General features: G+C 43.6%; 2 protein-coding genes across 7 annotated transcripts in view; one reads left to right on the forward strand and one right to left on the reverse strand.

Annotated features, from left to right (window-relative positions):
* The window catches only part of 5-HT2B (5-hydroxytryptamine receptor 2B), a 48871-nt gene that overhangs the window by 18032 nt on the left and 14623 nt on the right, over positions 1-16216 (forward strand). For 5 of the 6 annotated variants that reach the window (XM_025299575.1, XM_019842957.2, XM_025299577.1 and 2 more), the window contains 2 exons: positions 8319-8551; positions 15418-15640. In XM_025299575.1, coding sequence (XP_025155360.1) covers positions 8319-8551; positions 15418-15640 — 456 coding nt within the window. The remainder of the gene's footprint in view (positions 1-8318; positions 8552-15417; positions 15641-16216) is intronic. The other variant, XM_025299578.1, reaches the window with a different exon arrangement.
* Positions 12093-16216, reverse strand: part of Rpn2 (Regulatory particle non-ATPase 2) — a 46382-nt gene continuing 42258 nt past the window's right edge. Inside the window, exons 11-14 of the mRNA XM_011146881.3 lie at positions 14544-14878; positions 13889-14241; positions 12800-13148; positions 12093-12358 (exon numbers count right to left, since the gene is read on the reverse strand). Coding sequence (XP_011145183.1) covers positions 12288-12358; positions 12800-13148; positions 13889-14241; positions 14544-14878 — 1108 coding nt within the window. The 3' untranslated portion in view covers positions 12093-12287. The remainder of the gene's footprint in view (positions 12359-12799; positions 13149-13888; positions 14242-14543; positions 14879-16216) is intronic.

Raw genomic sequence — 16216 nt, forward strand, 5'->3', positions numbered from 1 at the left:
TGCGAGCGACGGTGGGCGCGAAAAGAGAAAAAGAAGAGCCCCCGCACGTGGCCGTGTGCCACCGCCGGCGCGATATTCTCGCGCTCGACGGAACAAAGTGGTCGGTGATTTATGACGCCGTCGGACCTTCGGAGCGGGAATAACGTGTCCCGGACCGGTCCGGACAAATATCCCGCGGGTCAGCAGCCGCGGCGAGCGTGGCCGCTCGTAGATATTCGATAGAATGAAAACGGTACAAAATGCGCGCACACTCTCGCGAGCGCGCGCGCGCATACCTCCACACAGACCCATAAAAGTGCGCCAGGTAGTCGGCGCAATCGATAGCGGCGACTGTATTTTTCCATCTAGCCGGGCGAGAGAAAGAGAGAACGAATGATGGAACGGGCGGGAAGGAGAGAGAGACAAAGGAAGAGAGAGAGAGAGAGAGAGAGAGAGAGAGAATACCTCGATTGGGCATTCTGAATCGTTTCGAACTATCGCACGTCGATTTAGCGACGTTCGCGATCCTTCGCGTCGATTCCCACCTCGATCCTTCAAATTAATCCCCACTTCTATTCTCCTTGGAGATCTTCAACGCTCCAGGTCTTGGAGGCCTTCAAATCGATTCCCGTCTTCCGTCGCGCGGATTGAAATGCAAGAGGAGAATGTACAAAGCGGTCTGGGCTGACCGTATTCTTCCGACATGCGAGTCGCTTAATATTGAAAAAGGCGTGATTCTCTGAGGATTCTCTGTTGTTCTGTTTTGATATTTCTCTCTCTTTTTCTCTCTCTCTCTCTCTCTCTCTCTCTCTCTCTCTCTCTCTCTCTCTCTCTCTCTCTCTCTCTCTCTCTCTCTCTCTCTCTCTCTCTTTACTGACAATTTCACGTGAGAGAAAACACCGAAAACGCTTCTGTGATCAGTAATACAAGAGGGATCGAATGCGAGAGGAAAGCTTAGAGTTTCCCACGCATATCAATGAAAAGAAGTAGAACTCGGCCAAGATGTCCTGTAGAAGTTTCGCGCTTAATGTGTGCGCGTCGCTTTCGAAAGAAAGGGACTTCTATTTCTAAATAAAATGGTCGAGAGATACTCTGTACATGTATGAGTCAGATATAGATTGGATTTTGCCTTTCAGCTTGAGATCCTATTACTCTTGGCCGTACTTTTATCTCTCTTATCGTAATCCTCGCATTGTTATATCCGTGGATCCTCCGAAATTTACTATACTATAGGACACTATGCAGGCCCGGCGAAATTATTAAAACGTACAATAGCCTAAGCGACAGGTGATGGAGAGTGAGGAGGGCAAGGTAAATTTGAAACTTAAAGTGTCAAATTGACACAGGCTAAATCGATAGCAACGTAACATAACGTATGGACGATACAAAAGGGGATATCGATTTTCGATCGGCGTCCGTACAATTATCGGGTCTCCTCGAGGAGTTTAATTTTCTAATTGATCCTCTATTAGAAAAACGTCAATATTGCAACTGAGATTATCTCCGCGAAATATTTAACATCCGTAATATCCAGCGAGCGATTAATACGACGAGGTTCGGATTATCGGTGCTGCATATATCATTCTCTCGTTATAATTCGAAAGATATATCGACGTATAAGACAGATCTCTTTTCTCCTCAAGCACGACAAAAGCGAGCAGAAACTAATTAATCTTTCGAAGGTCTTCTCAACCCCAAAAAACAATTTGTTCGTTTAAATTATTTATAATATAAAATTTATAATATAGCATAAAATTTATAATATAAAAATATAAATATATTATTAAGTTTATTTTCTCCAAAGAAATATGCAATATTCCTTAACAACTAGGGTGATTGCAAAGCAAAATATGTTAATAAAGATGCATCGAAAATTCATGGCAAATCTGATAGGAAAGATGGCGGTGAAAGATGAAATTCCTGGAGCGAACAGGGATAAACGCGAGAAGTGACAAGAAAATTCGACGCGAAAGGCGCGTCGAGCTCCCCCTAATTAGCTTATCGCCGTTGATAACAACGGAACTTTCCTCTTGGGTCGTGTCTTAATAATGCGCAAGGATGCAGCGAGCAGGAAGCGCTGCTATGTCAAACGACGAAACTCGACGGCGCGTTTCGCATAACTTTATGAAAGCTCACGAAATATACGACAGTTCGATGCACGAGTTTTCGTGAGGAAGGTACGGCTTCCGGTGTGTCTGCGGCTTTCGCGAGATTGCTCTGAGCAATCTGAATCCTTCATCGAATCTCCTGTGAACAGGAACGTATCTATGAACGGTGATCGGATTCAAACGTGATTAGAAATTAAGTTTCGTTACATTAATCGATCAATTTGTCCAAGAAATCGTCAAAATTAAATTCGCTTGAGTTCGGGAAATATGAAATTTCAACTAAAAAATATTCCCGAATTTACAATCTAAAAGAGACTGCGCTTGCCTATCTCTTCGCGGATATTAGAAAAATACGGATTTTAACTCAAGTTAATCCAAGCCTAACAAACGCGCGAATGTATTTGACGAAATAAAAATGACAGAGGGGAGAAATACGGAATTATATCAAAATATATTTTACGCAATTCATTATGAAATTCAAATTCAATTAAATATGAAAAATACACAGAGAGACTAAACTTTCGGTAATTATTTCCATTGCTATGAATTGATGAATACAATTTTTGCGCGATTGATAATTTTAATTTTACGCGAGCGAAAAGCGGTTTGCGTGAATTAAACATTGCGAGTGCAAAAAATTCGATAACGAATGTCCATCGCGCGACGTTCATGGGAGTAAAGCGAGCATTCGTTAGTTTTCGCTTTTTCTTGCGCTTCGCGAAATGGGGCCCTAATTGTAGATACACCTCCGAGTCACCGAGGCGGAAATGAGTCGCTCGGTAATTTGTTCCGCAATTTTATTCCGCGAAAGCGGCGCGATACCTGCCGGAAACTTTGCACGAACGATCCCAGATTCTTTGGTACTTTAAATGCTTAACTCTTTACAGCGCGATCTTTTACGGCGAGTTCTTTTTTACGGACACAACTCTGATTTAAAGCGAGCGAAATTGCAGGAACGCCCTCGAAGCGATATCGAAGGGCAAACTTTTTGCCCTTGATGCCTGATACATATCACTAACGCATTCTTATATTCTCAGTATACAACCAACACCAATAAGCGATTGCATTTACTCACCAACATCATGCAGCATAAAATTTTGAAGTACGATGGCTATCGAATTTCCTAAACATTCCTGATTCGCGCGTATTTGCATTTTCAAACTCGTCGATTACTTCACACAAGCTCACGTCTCCCTCCTCGCAAATTCTAACCTTTAATCTGGCAATTATTCCGTCCGTTTGCTCATTTCCATTACGCAAATTCTAATTTTAAAAGCCGGCAAATTACACACTTCACACGTGCGCGCGAATTCCCATCTCGTCAAGACCAATTCCTAAACGCGAAGTTTACGTCATATGTTCGTGTGCGCCTGTTGCGTGAACTTTAATTTCTAAATGCGATGTTTATGTGAAATTTCGATGTACTTATCATTCACGGAATGTTATTTTTAAGCACATCAATTATTTCATATGTTTGAAAGCGTAGCCATTTTTCCTGCGGAATTTAATTTCTAACCCGAAATTTCAGTCGTCAGCACATGTACGCACATATATATATATATGCATGTGCACGCGCAATTCCTAATTCCGGAACCCGTCGGCTATATTTCGTACGTTCACGTATTTCCGTTCGTTGAATTCCACGATCCAGGCTCATGATAATTATTTTATGCGTTTGCGCGTATTCCCTCATCGAACGGCGGACTTTAATCTCTAAACGCGTTCGTTATGCCAGACTTTTCTCACGCATTTTCGATGCTACGAAACCTTATTTTTGAAAGCGCCGATTGTATCGTGCATTTCATCACATATTATCACGCTACATGGATTCTAATTCCGCATGCTGGCAATCGTTTCATGCGTATACGCGTATTTCCGTTTCGCAGATTCTAATTGTTGAGCGCGACGATTATTTTGCGAACTTTCACGCGCATCCGCGTTTACATGGGATCTAATTTCTAAACCGACAGGTTATCTAGTGTTTCGAACTTGTAAACCAGTCTCGTGCAATGACAATTTCTAAAGACTACGACTATTTGACACGTTCACGCATTGCGCCGTCTTGTCAAGTACGTAAAAACTTGACGGCTTCATTTATTTCTTATTCAACGAGTTTGTATGAAAAGCGTTTATATAATTCATGCCATCGGTTCGTAAATTATATACTTTCACATTGCTTGCGTCGGAATAATAATCGCTTGTAATTTGTCATTTTATTCAAACAGACAAGCAAGGAATACTATTGTAATATGTAGCACTCACCAATCTCGGCATCTGAAGCTCTCTCTCTCTCTCTCTCTCTCTCTCTCTCTCTCTCTCTCTCTCTCTCTCTCTCTCTCTCTCTCTCTCTCTGTTTCTCTCTCCCCGTATCTACCGCTGTTCTTAGCTGCATCTGCAAGAAGTCCTCCTCCTTCTCCTCCTCCTCCTCTTCTTCTTGTTCCTAGCCTTCCTGCTACTGCTTCCCTTATTTCTCTTGCCAGACTCCGCTCGACACGCTCGTCATTTTCATGTGATCTACAATCTCAAGTAAATAAGCTTTTGTTTAGTCAGCTAATATAGCGAGGCGAATAAATCTCACCAACTGCTTTTAAAACGAGATCTTCGGAATTCAGCAAAAAAGGAAAACAAGTTTGAGCGAAAGTATCGCTCGTCTAAGGTCAACGAGTACAACGTGCGTCGCGATACAGATTGCAATCATTGAGCGACGATAAAACGTATAAAGAAATACCGCGACTACGGATGATCGCGATACGATCGTAATACAACGCGGTCGCGTACGACGAAGTTTATACGCGCTAACCGCGAAAAGTCAACATGGCCGTGCGAAGATTGAGATAGCCGACTTGGCGGCGTCGCGTTGTTCGCGTGCTTACCTCATTGAATCCGCGGATCGTGTTGCTATTTATTATGGAATTGAAATTACCAGGGGCTTATCAAGAGCACGATATGATCTCACGTACCTGTTACTGTGACGCAATATTTAGTATATGACGAAGGTGCGCCACTCACGAAAATCCAGCTGGAAAGCCGGAGAAACGACGACGAACGGACCATGCATCGGATAAGGTGATCGAGAGAGAGATAGAGTGAGAGGGGTGCGTGCAGGTTTGTTCGTGTTCGGGAAGCTTTTTGCTCGGATTACCTGTAGCAGAATTAGGACATATCATGCGCGATTCTCGAAGGCCTGTGTATGCGACGCGTTATTTGATACGTTGGGAGTGCGATACTCACGAAAAATCCGGCTGAAAACCCGGGAAAATGCAGGGAGAAACAAGAGAAACGGCGGCGGCGGCATTCGACGCGATCCGCGCCATGGCGCTCGACCTGAACCGTGGGCGGAACCGTACGACGATCGCCGAAGACAACCGAAGCGCGCGCGTCTTCGTGGCGCCATAATTGCGTGCGTTCGAATTCGTGCGACTGCGTGCCTGTGGATGAAATTTCCATCGAAATTAAATCATCAAGGCGCTTATCAGTCTTATCAGCGATATCGCATCTCACGGGCGTTATCGTGACGCGTTATTTAATACGATAGCGATACGATGACCACGAAAATACTGTCGGAAAGCACGAAAATAAAGGGAGAAACTAAATAAAGAGGCTAAAAAAAGCGAAGTGATCCCGACGCGAGTTCACAATCAACCGACTCTATAATATTTCGTTGTGTAATGATAGAACGTAGAAGGGTAGAATATAGAACAGAATCTGTATTCGCGAGAGAATCAGTCTCGACAATTGAGAAATTAATGATGTTCACAGTCTTTTCGCTTCTCTGGAGTTTTATACTTTCGCGACAATATCGAGTGTCTCGCGGTACGTTCTACATATGCAGAACCGGCAACGGGATTAATTCTTGAATGTACGCCGATGAGTTAAGCGGAAGCTACTGAAAGGATGAGGAACTATCTGCAAACACGCGAAACAACGGTTAATCCTTCAACTTGCGAAACCCCTCTTTCTTTGCCGAGGAGTTTAAATTTCACACTGTCGTGTCAATTTCGCATGTGATGTCGCATTCGCAGGATCGTCCTCCCCAGAGGACAACTGTTCCAGAAGTGATTCTCCCTCCCTCCCTCCCTCTCTTTCTCCTCTCATTGTCCTCACCACCACTGTCTCGCTCACCTTCTGGTGCAGAGCGACAGTCGAGCGGTTAATGCACGAAGGAGCGTGGAATTAACACAACTCCGCGTGTCGAACGAAATTACCGTGCCCGGGCACCTCGAACTGCATATTCATGTGCCATCGGATTATCTCTGTGTACTGACGATCTAGTATTTCGCTGGATATTAATGCGCTCGCGTGTACCCCCGTGATTTTAGCCGCTCTGCAAAACCGTCGTCGTCGCTCGTCCCTCGGTGATTTTGCGCAAGTAGATCAATTATTCCTAAAGAAAACTCCACTCATAATTCACATCGCCGTTGTCCAAACATCGTACCATATGTGCGCAATATCCATCCATTGTTAAGCGGCATTTCGAAGCACATAATAAAAGGGAATCCAATTTTTCCTGCAGATAACGAAAACCATGTCGAAATCGAAGGATACGGACGGACACTGATTCTTCCTTAACGCTTGACGCTTCCTTTGAAGCACGAATTTTTTTATGCAATAATAAAAGAAACTAATTATATATATTGGGGTTTTCTGGGTCGCTGATTATGAATCTGGAGTCAAAATTTTAAAATTCAAAATGGCGGATTCAATATGGCGACTACAAATGGCTAACTTTGATATGATATTGTGGATATGTATCAAACTCTGTAAACATGTTTTTTCGATTGTAGATGACAAATACAGAGTCAAAATTAAAAAATTCAAAATGGCGGATCCATATGGCGACTTCAAATGGTCAACTTTGATATGATATTATAGATTTTAATTTCGGAAATCTGATAACAAATTCATAATCAGCGACTCAAAAAACCTCCATGTACCTATTTCTGTCGAAATCAAAGAATTTTGAACATTTTTGTCCACCATACTGGATCCGTCATTTTGAATTTCGAAATTCTGACCCCGGATTCATAACAGGCGACCTCAAAAACGTAAAATCCTTATTTTGTACATAAATGGAAAGGACAGCTTCGTCGAAGACTGCAAAGTGAGAATATTTATTACGTATTAATTACACGCGTAAAATGATTAGCGAGTAACCTTTGGAGGGGAAGTTTCACGGGCGGAAGTTGCGCTCGACAAACTAAAGTTTTTACAGACTCCGTTCGTTTAACGTAAAACGTTTATTAACGTAGAGTGGGCGTATTAATTACGGCCTTTGGCAGCTTGCAAAAATGAATAATTGAAAAAGGACGAAGGTCCCCCGTGGCAGTCGGATAGCTGTTGTGAAAATTAATTATTAAACAAAGTTGAAAGGGTAGAGAAACACAGGAAGGATCATCGTAGCTTCGATCTCACGAGATAACAGCGTATCTATTCACAATGATATTCCGCTATTTCCGCGCACGTATCATCCACGCTGACGACAGAAACTGAGAATTTAATATCGAATGGCACCGAATTGCCTCGAATGTAATCTAGGGAAGATTAAAGGAAAATTGCCGCGCCCTTTACGAAGTTTACTTAACAAACTACGCATGCAAATTGCCTGTCTATCTTTATCACGCGTGCACGCCAACGAACGAGCGTATCGATATCACCTTGATATTACGCTATACATATTGAGACAGGGAAATAACGATTTCAATGTTTCCAATCAATGATAATTGGATTTCCAAATGTCTAATATTCGTAATATCTCGTAAAATCCAATATTTACGATATTAAAAAGCGTGGCAGCATTTTTCACGACGCATAAAAATTGATCTCCGCGATATATTTGAAAGGGTAAATTTCAATATGACATGTTTTCCCATAACAGAATAAAGCGAGTATGAAAGCGAGAGAGGCAGAAAGAGAGAGAGAGAGAGAGAGAGAGAGAGAGAGAGAGAGAGAGAGAGAGAGAGAGGGAGAGAATAAGAGAGATTTTTAATTTTAATTATTACACTAATTACATTAATAGCGACTTTTATATGTTTATGCATGTGCAGTACATATTAATATTAAAAATATACAGAGAGCGGCAATTTTAAAACCTCACGAAATAAAACACGGCGAGGACGAAACGTTGCGGGGAAATTGAAATTTATCCGGACGAGTCAAGACGCCGCTAATTGAGTTAAAGCTTAATTAGCCCGCGTTCCGAGTGTACGAGGGGATGATTTACTCTATTTGCAGGATACTTTCCGCTGCCGTCAGTTTATTGCCTAGTCTGGATTTGCCTCGACGTGCTGTTCTGCACCGCGAGCATAATGCACTTGTGCACCATAAGCGTGGACCGCTACCTGAGCCTGCGCTACCCGATGAAGTTCGGGCGCAACAAGACCAGACGAAGGGTAATCCTCAAGATTATCATCGTATGGCTCCTCAGCATCGCCATGAGTTTGCCCCTGAGCTTAATGTACTCCAAGGTAAGCTCGTCTATTCATTATATATATGATGTCCCAAAATTGCACTCGCATACTCCTGTATTCTTCTCTCTCCGCTTCTCTCTCACTCTCTCTCTCTCTCTCTCTCTCTCTCTCTCTCTCTCTCTCTCTCTCTCTCTCTCTCTCTCTCTCTCTCTCGACGAGTTCGCTGAAGAATTCAATGGTGGGTGTCACTCTCAGGACTCACCCTCTCAACGTCTCCGTTCTAAGCAACAGCTCGTTAAATATAATAAGGAGTACAGGCGCATAAGAATCGCGTTTGCAGCTGTAAGTCGCGCGTACGCTCATCTTAGTGAGCGCGTGACACGATTTCTTGCACCGTACGAACCGAAAAACAAGAATCTATTCTTGTAATCTCGTTTCGATCGGATGTGGAGCTTTTTTCAGGCAAAAAGGATCGAAGGCGCCCGACAGGGGTGGCGGGCAACGGCACGTTTTTAGCTTTTCGTGCCACGAATGTTGAGTTTTGCGCATTAATATTCCCTTCCCTCTCGCATATATCTGTCTTTCTCTTTTTTTGAACGTGAAATTTATACTAGAGACCGCTTTCACAACGTGTAAATGTTCCGCAACTTGACTTTCAAGATAATTTTCATTGTATTATAATAAAACACGCACACATACTTAAGATAAGCAGCGCTCCTCTCCTCCCGCTCACTCTTGTAAAAATTACTTTACGAAAGATCGATGCGCAAGTATCAATTTCGCGCGTGAAACCATCAATGCTATTGATGTTGGTCCCGGTCCGCCGTCACTAACGGCGAAAGTTTATCGCCGCTCGCGGGAAACGTCGCTCATCGATCATTCGACGCGGGATAAGAGCAGATGGATTTATACACGTATACGAGGGAGTGCATCCGCCGTTTTTCATCGGCCTCCCGGCAACGGCCCGGGCAACCGAACGAAACCGACGATATTTTCCCGACGGGCGAAATTAATGCGCGAAATGAAGCGACGCTACATTATAAAACAGCGTCTGCTGTTTCAGAGAGCCGTCCTGCTCGTAAATTCTTAACTAACCCTTCAACCGCTCGTACGTTTCTGCCGTTGCCGGTTCTGCGCGTTGCTACGCTTACGCCGCAATTGCTCCTAAAAATCGTATATTAAATATATCGTCATAGAAAGCGAGGCCGCGCGCCGTGAAATGCAACGCGAAATGCGCGCAACTTGCATCTCAAATAACTCGGCGTATTATTCTTGTATGATATTCCACATTTCGTTTAACGCAATTATCTCACAATTCAATTGATTTCCAGGCTGCATAATAATACAGTTCCCTTTCTCTCTCTCTCTCTCTCTCCTCCCTTATTTATAATTTATAATATGAACGCACACAGCGGGCGCGCCTTTGTGCCATCAACATATTTCACCATATTTTTAAAAATCACCATTCACTCATCGATTGTCTTTTTTCTTTTCCTTTTTCCTTTTCATCTCTCCAAGACTTAATTTCTCCGGCAAATAATAATATGACACACGAGAAAATAGCGACAGTACATGCAAAAGATCTCAATGGAAAGTGGACTCATTTCCAGCTTCGGTTCGTCACTTTTCTCCTCTCTCGGTGATTTTAATAATAATTATTATTACAAATAAGTTCATTATTGTATCACGTCGTTAACGTAATAATATGTGATCAAAATGGAAAAAATTCGTTGCGTCGCGAGAAAGATGAGACGAAACAACACGCGTCCGGAAAATAACGCCGATGACGAAGTAATTAGACGTCGCTTTGAATTTTCGTGAACAAAAGCATGACTACAAATTTGGCCTGAAAAATAACCCTCCGGCGTCACGGCTTTTCCACGATGTTCACAGCGCGCGTACATAAGTCTCTAACAGGTTATTTTCCTACCCGGCCGGAGGTGTGTGTTCAACGTCGCTGAGAAGCTGCCGGCAAGTAGCTCACTCTCGCAAATGCTACTTGCGAGCTACTTTCGTTTCTTGCCGAGACCAACACACCGCAACCCATCGACGAGTTTGTCGGACAAGTTTCAGCAAGTTCGCGCGGCAGCGCCATTTACCAAGCGCGTTTCCTTACGGTGTATCGATCCGAATTTCGCGGCAGCCGTGCTCATTCAAAATTCCATCCGACGCACAGACTTGAGATACGCCCGACGTCGACGGCGCTGGAGGAAGACGAGCGAAGCCGAGGTCAAAAATATTCCACGCGATCCCGGTTATATAGAAATATTCTGCATTCTCCGTCTGTTTCAATATTATCTCGTCCGAGTGAGTTACCTTCGCGAGAGCATCGGGCTGGGCTTTTTCGTTTCCGTAATCGGGACTTGCTAAGAATGCGAAAATTCTCGAATCTCTCCTCTCTCTCTCTCTCTCTCTTTCGCTTATATATATATATATATATATATACGCATATACGTACCCGAGTCCAAAAATTCCCGGGAGGTCGCGGAAAATCTGAAAATCTCTACTCTGAATTCTCGGCACCTCGATATATATATATATATTTTTTTTTTTGAGTTTCGCACGGCGTCTCGACTTTCCGAGTGCCACGGAGTTCTCTCAGCGTTGCCGGTAGCTGAGCGTGCAGCATCTCAGGTGTCTGGATTCGTTCCCTTTTGGTCTTTCAAGTCTCGACGTGAAAAATTAAAGGACATAATGACGTTTTCGCACGGACAGAACTCGAGGTTCCTTCTTCGACTGTCGCGTCGAATATTATCGACTGACGTCGAGCGGAACTCGATGCTTCGACGTCCGACCAACACGTGCGAGGACGTGCCGCATAACATAGCACGAAGACACGCGCGCTCGGACGTACACGTGCGCGCAATCTTGCAACGGAGGGTTGCATCTCCCCGCACTCATCGGTGAACGTTACGTCCTCCGCTCGATCATCGTCGTTACGGAAGCGGAATACGAGCTGACCATTAACAGGGACGGTGACTGAGGACGGAAGTATACTTCAGGCAAGATTCATGTTTACTCGGTGAAAGGGGGTGGTTGAGCCGGTAGTAGACCACCCGCGAGCATCAAACATCCGCGTCAAAGTTTAGTGATGAATACAAGTTATGGAGAATTGTTGCTTCATGGAAATTCTCCTCGGCGGCCTTTGGTGGAACGTAGAAATAAAGTGCTGAAATAAAACTGCAAGAAGAACCCTACGAACCTCCCTCTCTTCGTCTTTGGCATTTTTCTTTGATATCTCTTCATCTTCGACATTAATTAACATCTATATAATATATATAAATAATTCATAGCGGGACAGGAATTGCCGGGATTCTGACAGAATCAATTTACTAACGATCACCGCACAGTGTAAAAATTATTTTGCAACAATCTTGGATTCTCCCCTTGTATTATCCTCTATTTCCAGTAACATAGCTACTCCCAGGAGTTCTTTCCCAGGATGAAAAGAAGTGAAATCGCGTCACGCATTACCTGGTAAAAATCCCCATCCATAATTCCAGAAATAATAAAATTTGCAAGCTATTCGTTAATTCATTTTCGCTGCCGGGAAATCTCATTAACGTGCGGCACGGTGAATGATTGATAACACTGTGTGTCTTCGGCGCAATAAATTTATTACAGTTTCGTATTACTTCGCTAATTAGACACATACACGGAAATCGCGACGAATATAAAAAAAGAGGCGTGTGGTATTAACGGAGAGTAAGGACGAATGTATCGCGATTCCATCGCGATGACGAATAACAGGCATGTCAGGATGACGGAACGAGGCGACGCGTGCTTTCGCCCCTTAATCCTCGGTGTACTCGAAGGGCTCGGGCGGTTCGGCTTCCTTCTCCTCGTCAGGCTTCGGCCCGAAGGCTGAAACAAACCGGAAGCTTTCATAGCACTCGCCTTCACTCGGCGTCGGACAGAAAATGAATCGAACTGCCACCTAGCCCAATTATGGGCTTGCGCATTCGGGATTATTAACCCTTCGAAAGTGTCACGATTACGACACGAAAGGTCTCTGATTGCTTTAGCACACTGCAAACGCTTTTATTTTCAACGGATCTTAAATTGACGTAAAAGCAACAATTTAACAGTTATATTTTAATAGTATACTAAATTACATATAAAAATACAAATTATATATAAGATATGCAAATGCAAATTTAAAGACTATTATTGTAAATTTTTTTTCTATCTTGATGTTGATAAATAATGTTCCTCTCAAGAAAGAGATTATGTGCTGAATTTCAAAATTTAAAACATTTCTCGATATTGCCGCTAAAACAAATGAATTTAGGATCGATTGCTCACCGGCGACAGGCTCGACGAGCTCCTCCTCGGTATCGGTCTGGATATGCTTGACCATGACGATGCCACCAATTTGAATATCTTTGACGGGAACATAATGACTGCCTTCGACCAGCTGAATGACCTTCAACTGTTGACGCAAAACTCGCGCAGGATTTTGAAGAATCTCAAAATTCGGTTCCGGTTCCTTCTTCTCTTTCTCTTCGTCCTTGCCTTTCTTCTCGGTCTTTTCCTTGGGCTCCTTGGTCTCTTTAACCTCCTTGTCATCCTTCTCCTTTTTCTTTTCGTCTTTTTCCTTCGAAGATGATGCTTCCTTCACCTCCGGCAACTCCTTCGTCTCCGAGGGTGTATCCTGCAATTTTTCATTATTTTCTCTTCCCGTGAAACAACCCTTCGCACTTTCCTTCACGACAGGCGACGTAATTAAAATCTGTTAGCGTGTCCTTCTCCATACCTTTGCATCATAAAGTTCAAGATAGGATGCCCCTAACGGGTCGTCAGCGTTTCAGAGAGAAAAAGATTTGGTTCTTTGACAAAACAGGCATAAAAGGATTCCGTTTTTTAAAATAACGAGGCTTCTATCTTGAGGCTTAATATATTTAAACACTTGGGAATTCACCATGAAATATAACAGCTCAACAATTCGTAAAGTCGCGAGTTGAAAAACACAACAATTGAAAGTAGCAAAAAATCTAGAAATCTACAAATTCAAAATATATCGCACGAGGACACTCGAGAACACTCAATAAAATTCATAACATTCATCTAGAAATTCAACGATCCTTCAATGCGTGAGTCTGAAAGCTTCGAGATCCGAAATACAAAGTCCCGAATATCAAGGAGCCAATCGTGGGTCCAAAAATAAAAAAAATCCTAAATCACTTTCGTGAAAGGAGGTATCGGATCAAAAAATTCAGAGCTTCAAAATTCTTCAAGATTCCGCAGTCAGAGAGACAAATTCGCCGCTCGAGTGTTATACAGCGATATCAAAACCAAATCCCTGAGACTCTCCTTATCGGAACTCCCCTTCTCCAAGCGTGTTCGCCACGAAGAAGAGGACGGGAGAGTAAACAATGTTTCCCCTCAACTAACCACGTCCATCTTCTCATGCGAGTCCCTGGCCCTTCTCTCAGACTCGCGCCTCCTGGCACGCGCTGCGATGCTGAGCACAGCGGTGGTGACCTTCTCTCTCTCCTCCCGTTTCTTCTCTTCGAGAGGCGCGGGGTAAGCGTAAACACTCGGTCTGGCGTTCGACCTGATCTCCAGCTTGGGCATCTTCAGCTGAGCGTTGAGCGCGATCAGGCACGTGGGTGTAAAGGCCAGGGCCAAGCAGTGCGCCAGCGGGAACCAGTACCAGTACTGAGTGAACACCAAAGCTCCGACCACCGCCAGCATATTTGTGTGACCCGTTCTTGACTGCAGTGACACGGTCACGTTGCGGCCACCTGAGAAAGACGCGAGAGCGCGTGTTTTCAATCAGCGGCTACACTCGCAAAAAACGACTCGCTCTTTCGTGGCTTCAGGAAGGAGATTCTAAGGAATCATGATGACGAAGTCTCTCGAGGTAAATTCACGAGTAATGCGGAAATTCGGGAAACTCTGAAACTCCGAGGAGTCCGGTATGAAAAAAGGTACCAGAAGTCAAAAAACGTGCATTTCGAAGATCGAAGAGAATTCTCGTGGAGCAAAGAGAACCTCAATATCTCCGCACCGAACCGGATCCGGTCATATATACGCGTGGACTCACCAGCATCGATGATTCCTTGCGCCAGAATAGCGCCGAACTTCGCCATAACGTCCTCATGTTTGTCCACAACCACTTTGGCATACAGAGCTCGGAAATCCTTGACGCGAGGGCATGTAGATTCCGTCTGCTGAATCAGGATCATGGCAGAGGCGATTAGCGCACCCTGCCTGACAAAGTTCACGGGGTCGTTCGTCATTGGGTCCAGCAACGCGATAGCTTCCTTCAGACCTGTGCCAGCGCAAGCGATACCCAGAGCCATAGCAGCGCCATATCTCACGTGAGGATTATAGCTCTCGGCCAAGAGTGAGACCACACTAGGACATTGCTCCGGAGTTCTGGAACGTACAAGAAAATCGTGCTCCTGACTCCTGGTTCCCGACTGACCAACCGACACCTGATTTCTGTTTGCGTTGACGCGATCGCAGAGTCGTGTGTAACAATACAATAACGATAATAACATCAGTCGTATAATGATGAAAGCTCCAGCCAAGCGTGAAGTGTCTCGCGTGCTGGCGCAAGAGATAAAATTTTATTATTATTAAAATTGAATCATAATTCAGCAGGACGAATATTCAATGTTTCCTTTTTACTAATTTCTCATATCGTCTCGTCTCGTTTTACTCGTTGCGTTATTGTATCATTTTTAATGAGGTTGTTTCTTCCTTATCGTACGATTGCGCGAATATAATTATTTTATATTTCTGTCAACTGATTAAAATTTCACAAATGACCGGTGTTTGAGCGTTAATTTTAATTAATACATCGGATGAAAATATACAATTTCCCGTATTCCCTTTATCCTTCAAATTGTACAATATATTTATATTTATATGATGCACGTTGACCATTGATTCCCGCTCTCGTCTTGTTTCAGGAAGATGACTCGGTATTGGTGGACGGGGAATGTCAGATCCCGGACCCTCTTTACAAGTTAATCGGCAGCATAATATGTTTCTACATCCCTTTGGGGGTTATGCTGCTAACGTACGCGCTAACGGTGAGACTATTGGCGGAACAACAGCAGAACATCGGCGGGACAGCAGCAGGTTGGTCATCAGGATGGTTGGGTGTGCCTCAGAGTGCACCCTCTCCGGCAGGTTAGTGTATTGTCACGTACACTAGCCTGTTTTCACCCCCATGGGATCGAAATTCCGGATTCGTTCCGGAGTCGCCGCCGGATCTGTACGAGACACTCGAATGCATCAGCGTTTAATCCTACCTTTTCATCGCACTGTCCGATTCATTTCTTCTTTGCTTTTTTGAGTATAATAAATTTGTGTATTCTATTTTGCGTAAACGCTGAATAAATCTGTGCTTATATTCTTTACAGCTCAGATAAATTCACAATATTTCCTGTTTTCCTCCCTTAAGTATAAATTTACAATAGACTAAATACAAACGTGTTCAATTGATAATTCGAGGAATCACGGCCTTCGACACTCGAGTGTCTCAGTGTCCCCGACCTTCCACAAACTTTGTGTCTTCATTTTGAAAATTTCACTATTCCGTCACGGACTTATGCCACATTTCTTATTTTCTCCTTGCCTATCCGATGGTGTTGAAAAAAAATAAAGAATATTACCGCTATGCTGTTCAGATCGTACTTTCACCAATTTTCTTCCGCTCGCGGGATTTCCACTTTCAAGCAAAGAAAAGAATAAAAATAAAGGACA

The sequence above is a fragment of the Harpegnathos saltator genome, unplaced genomic scaffold (assembly GCF_003227715.2).
Source record: "Harpegnathos saltator strain DR-91 unplaced genomic scaffold, Hsal_v8.6 scaffold285, whole genome shotgun sequence".
Taxonomy (NCBI): domain Eukaryota; kingdom Metazoa; phylum Arthropoda; class Insecta; order Hymenoptera; family Formicidae; genus Harpegnathos; species Harpegnathos saltator.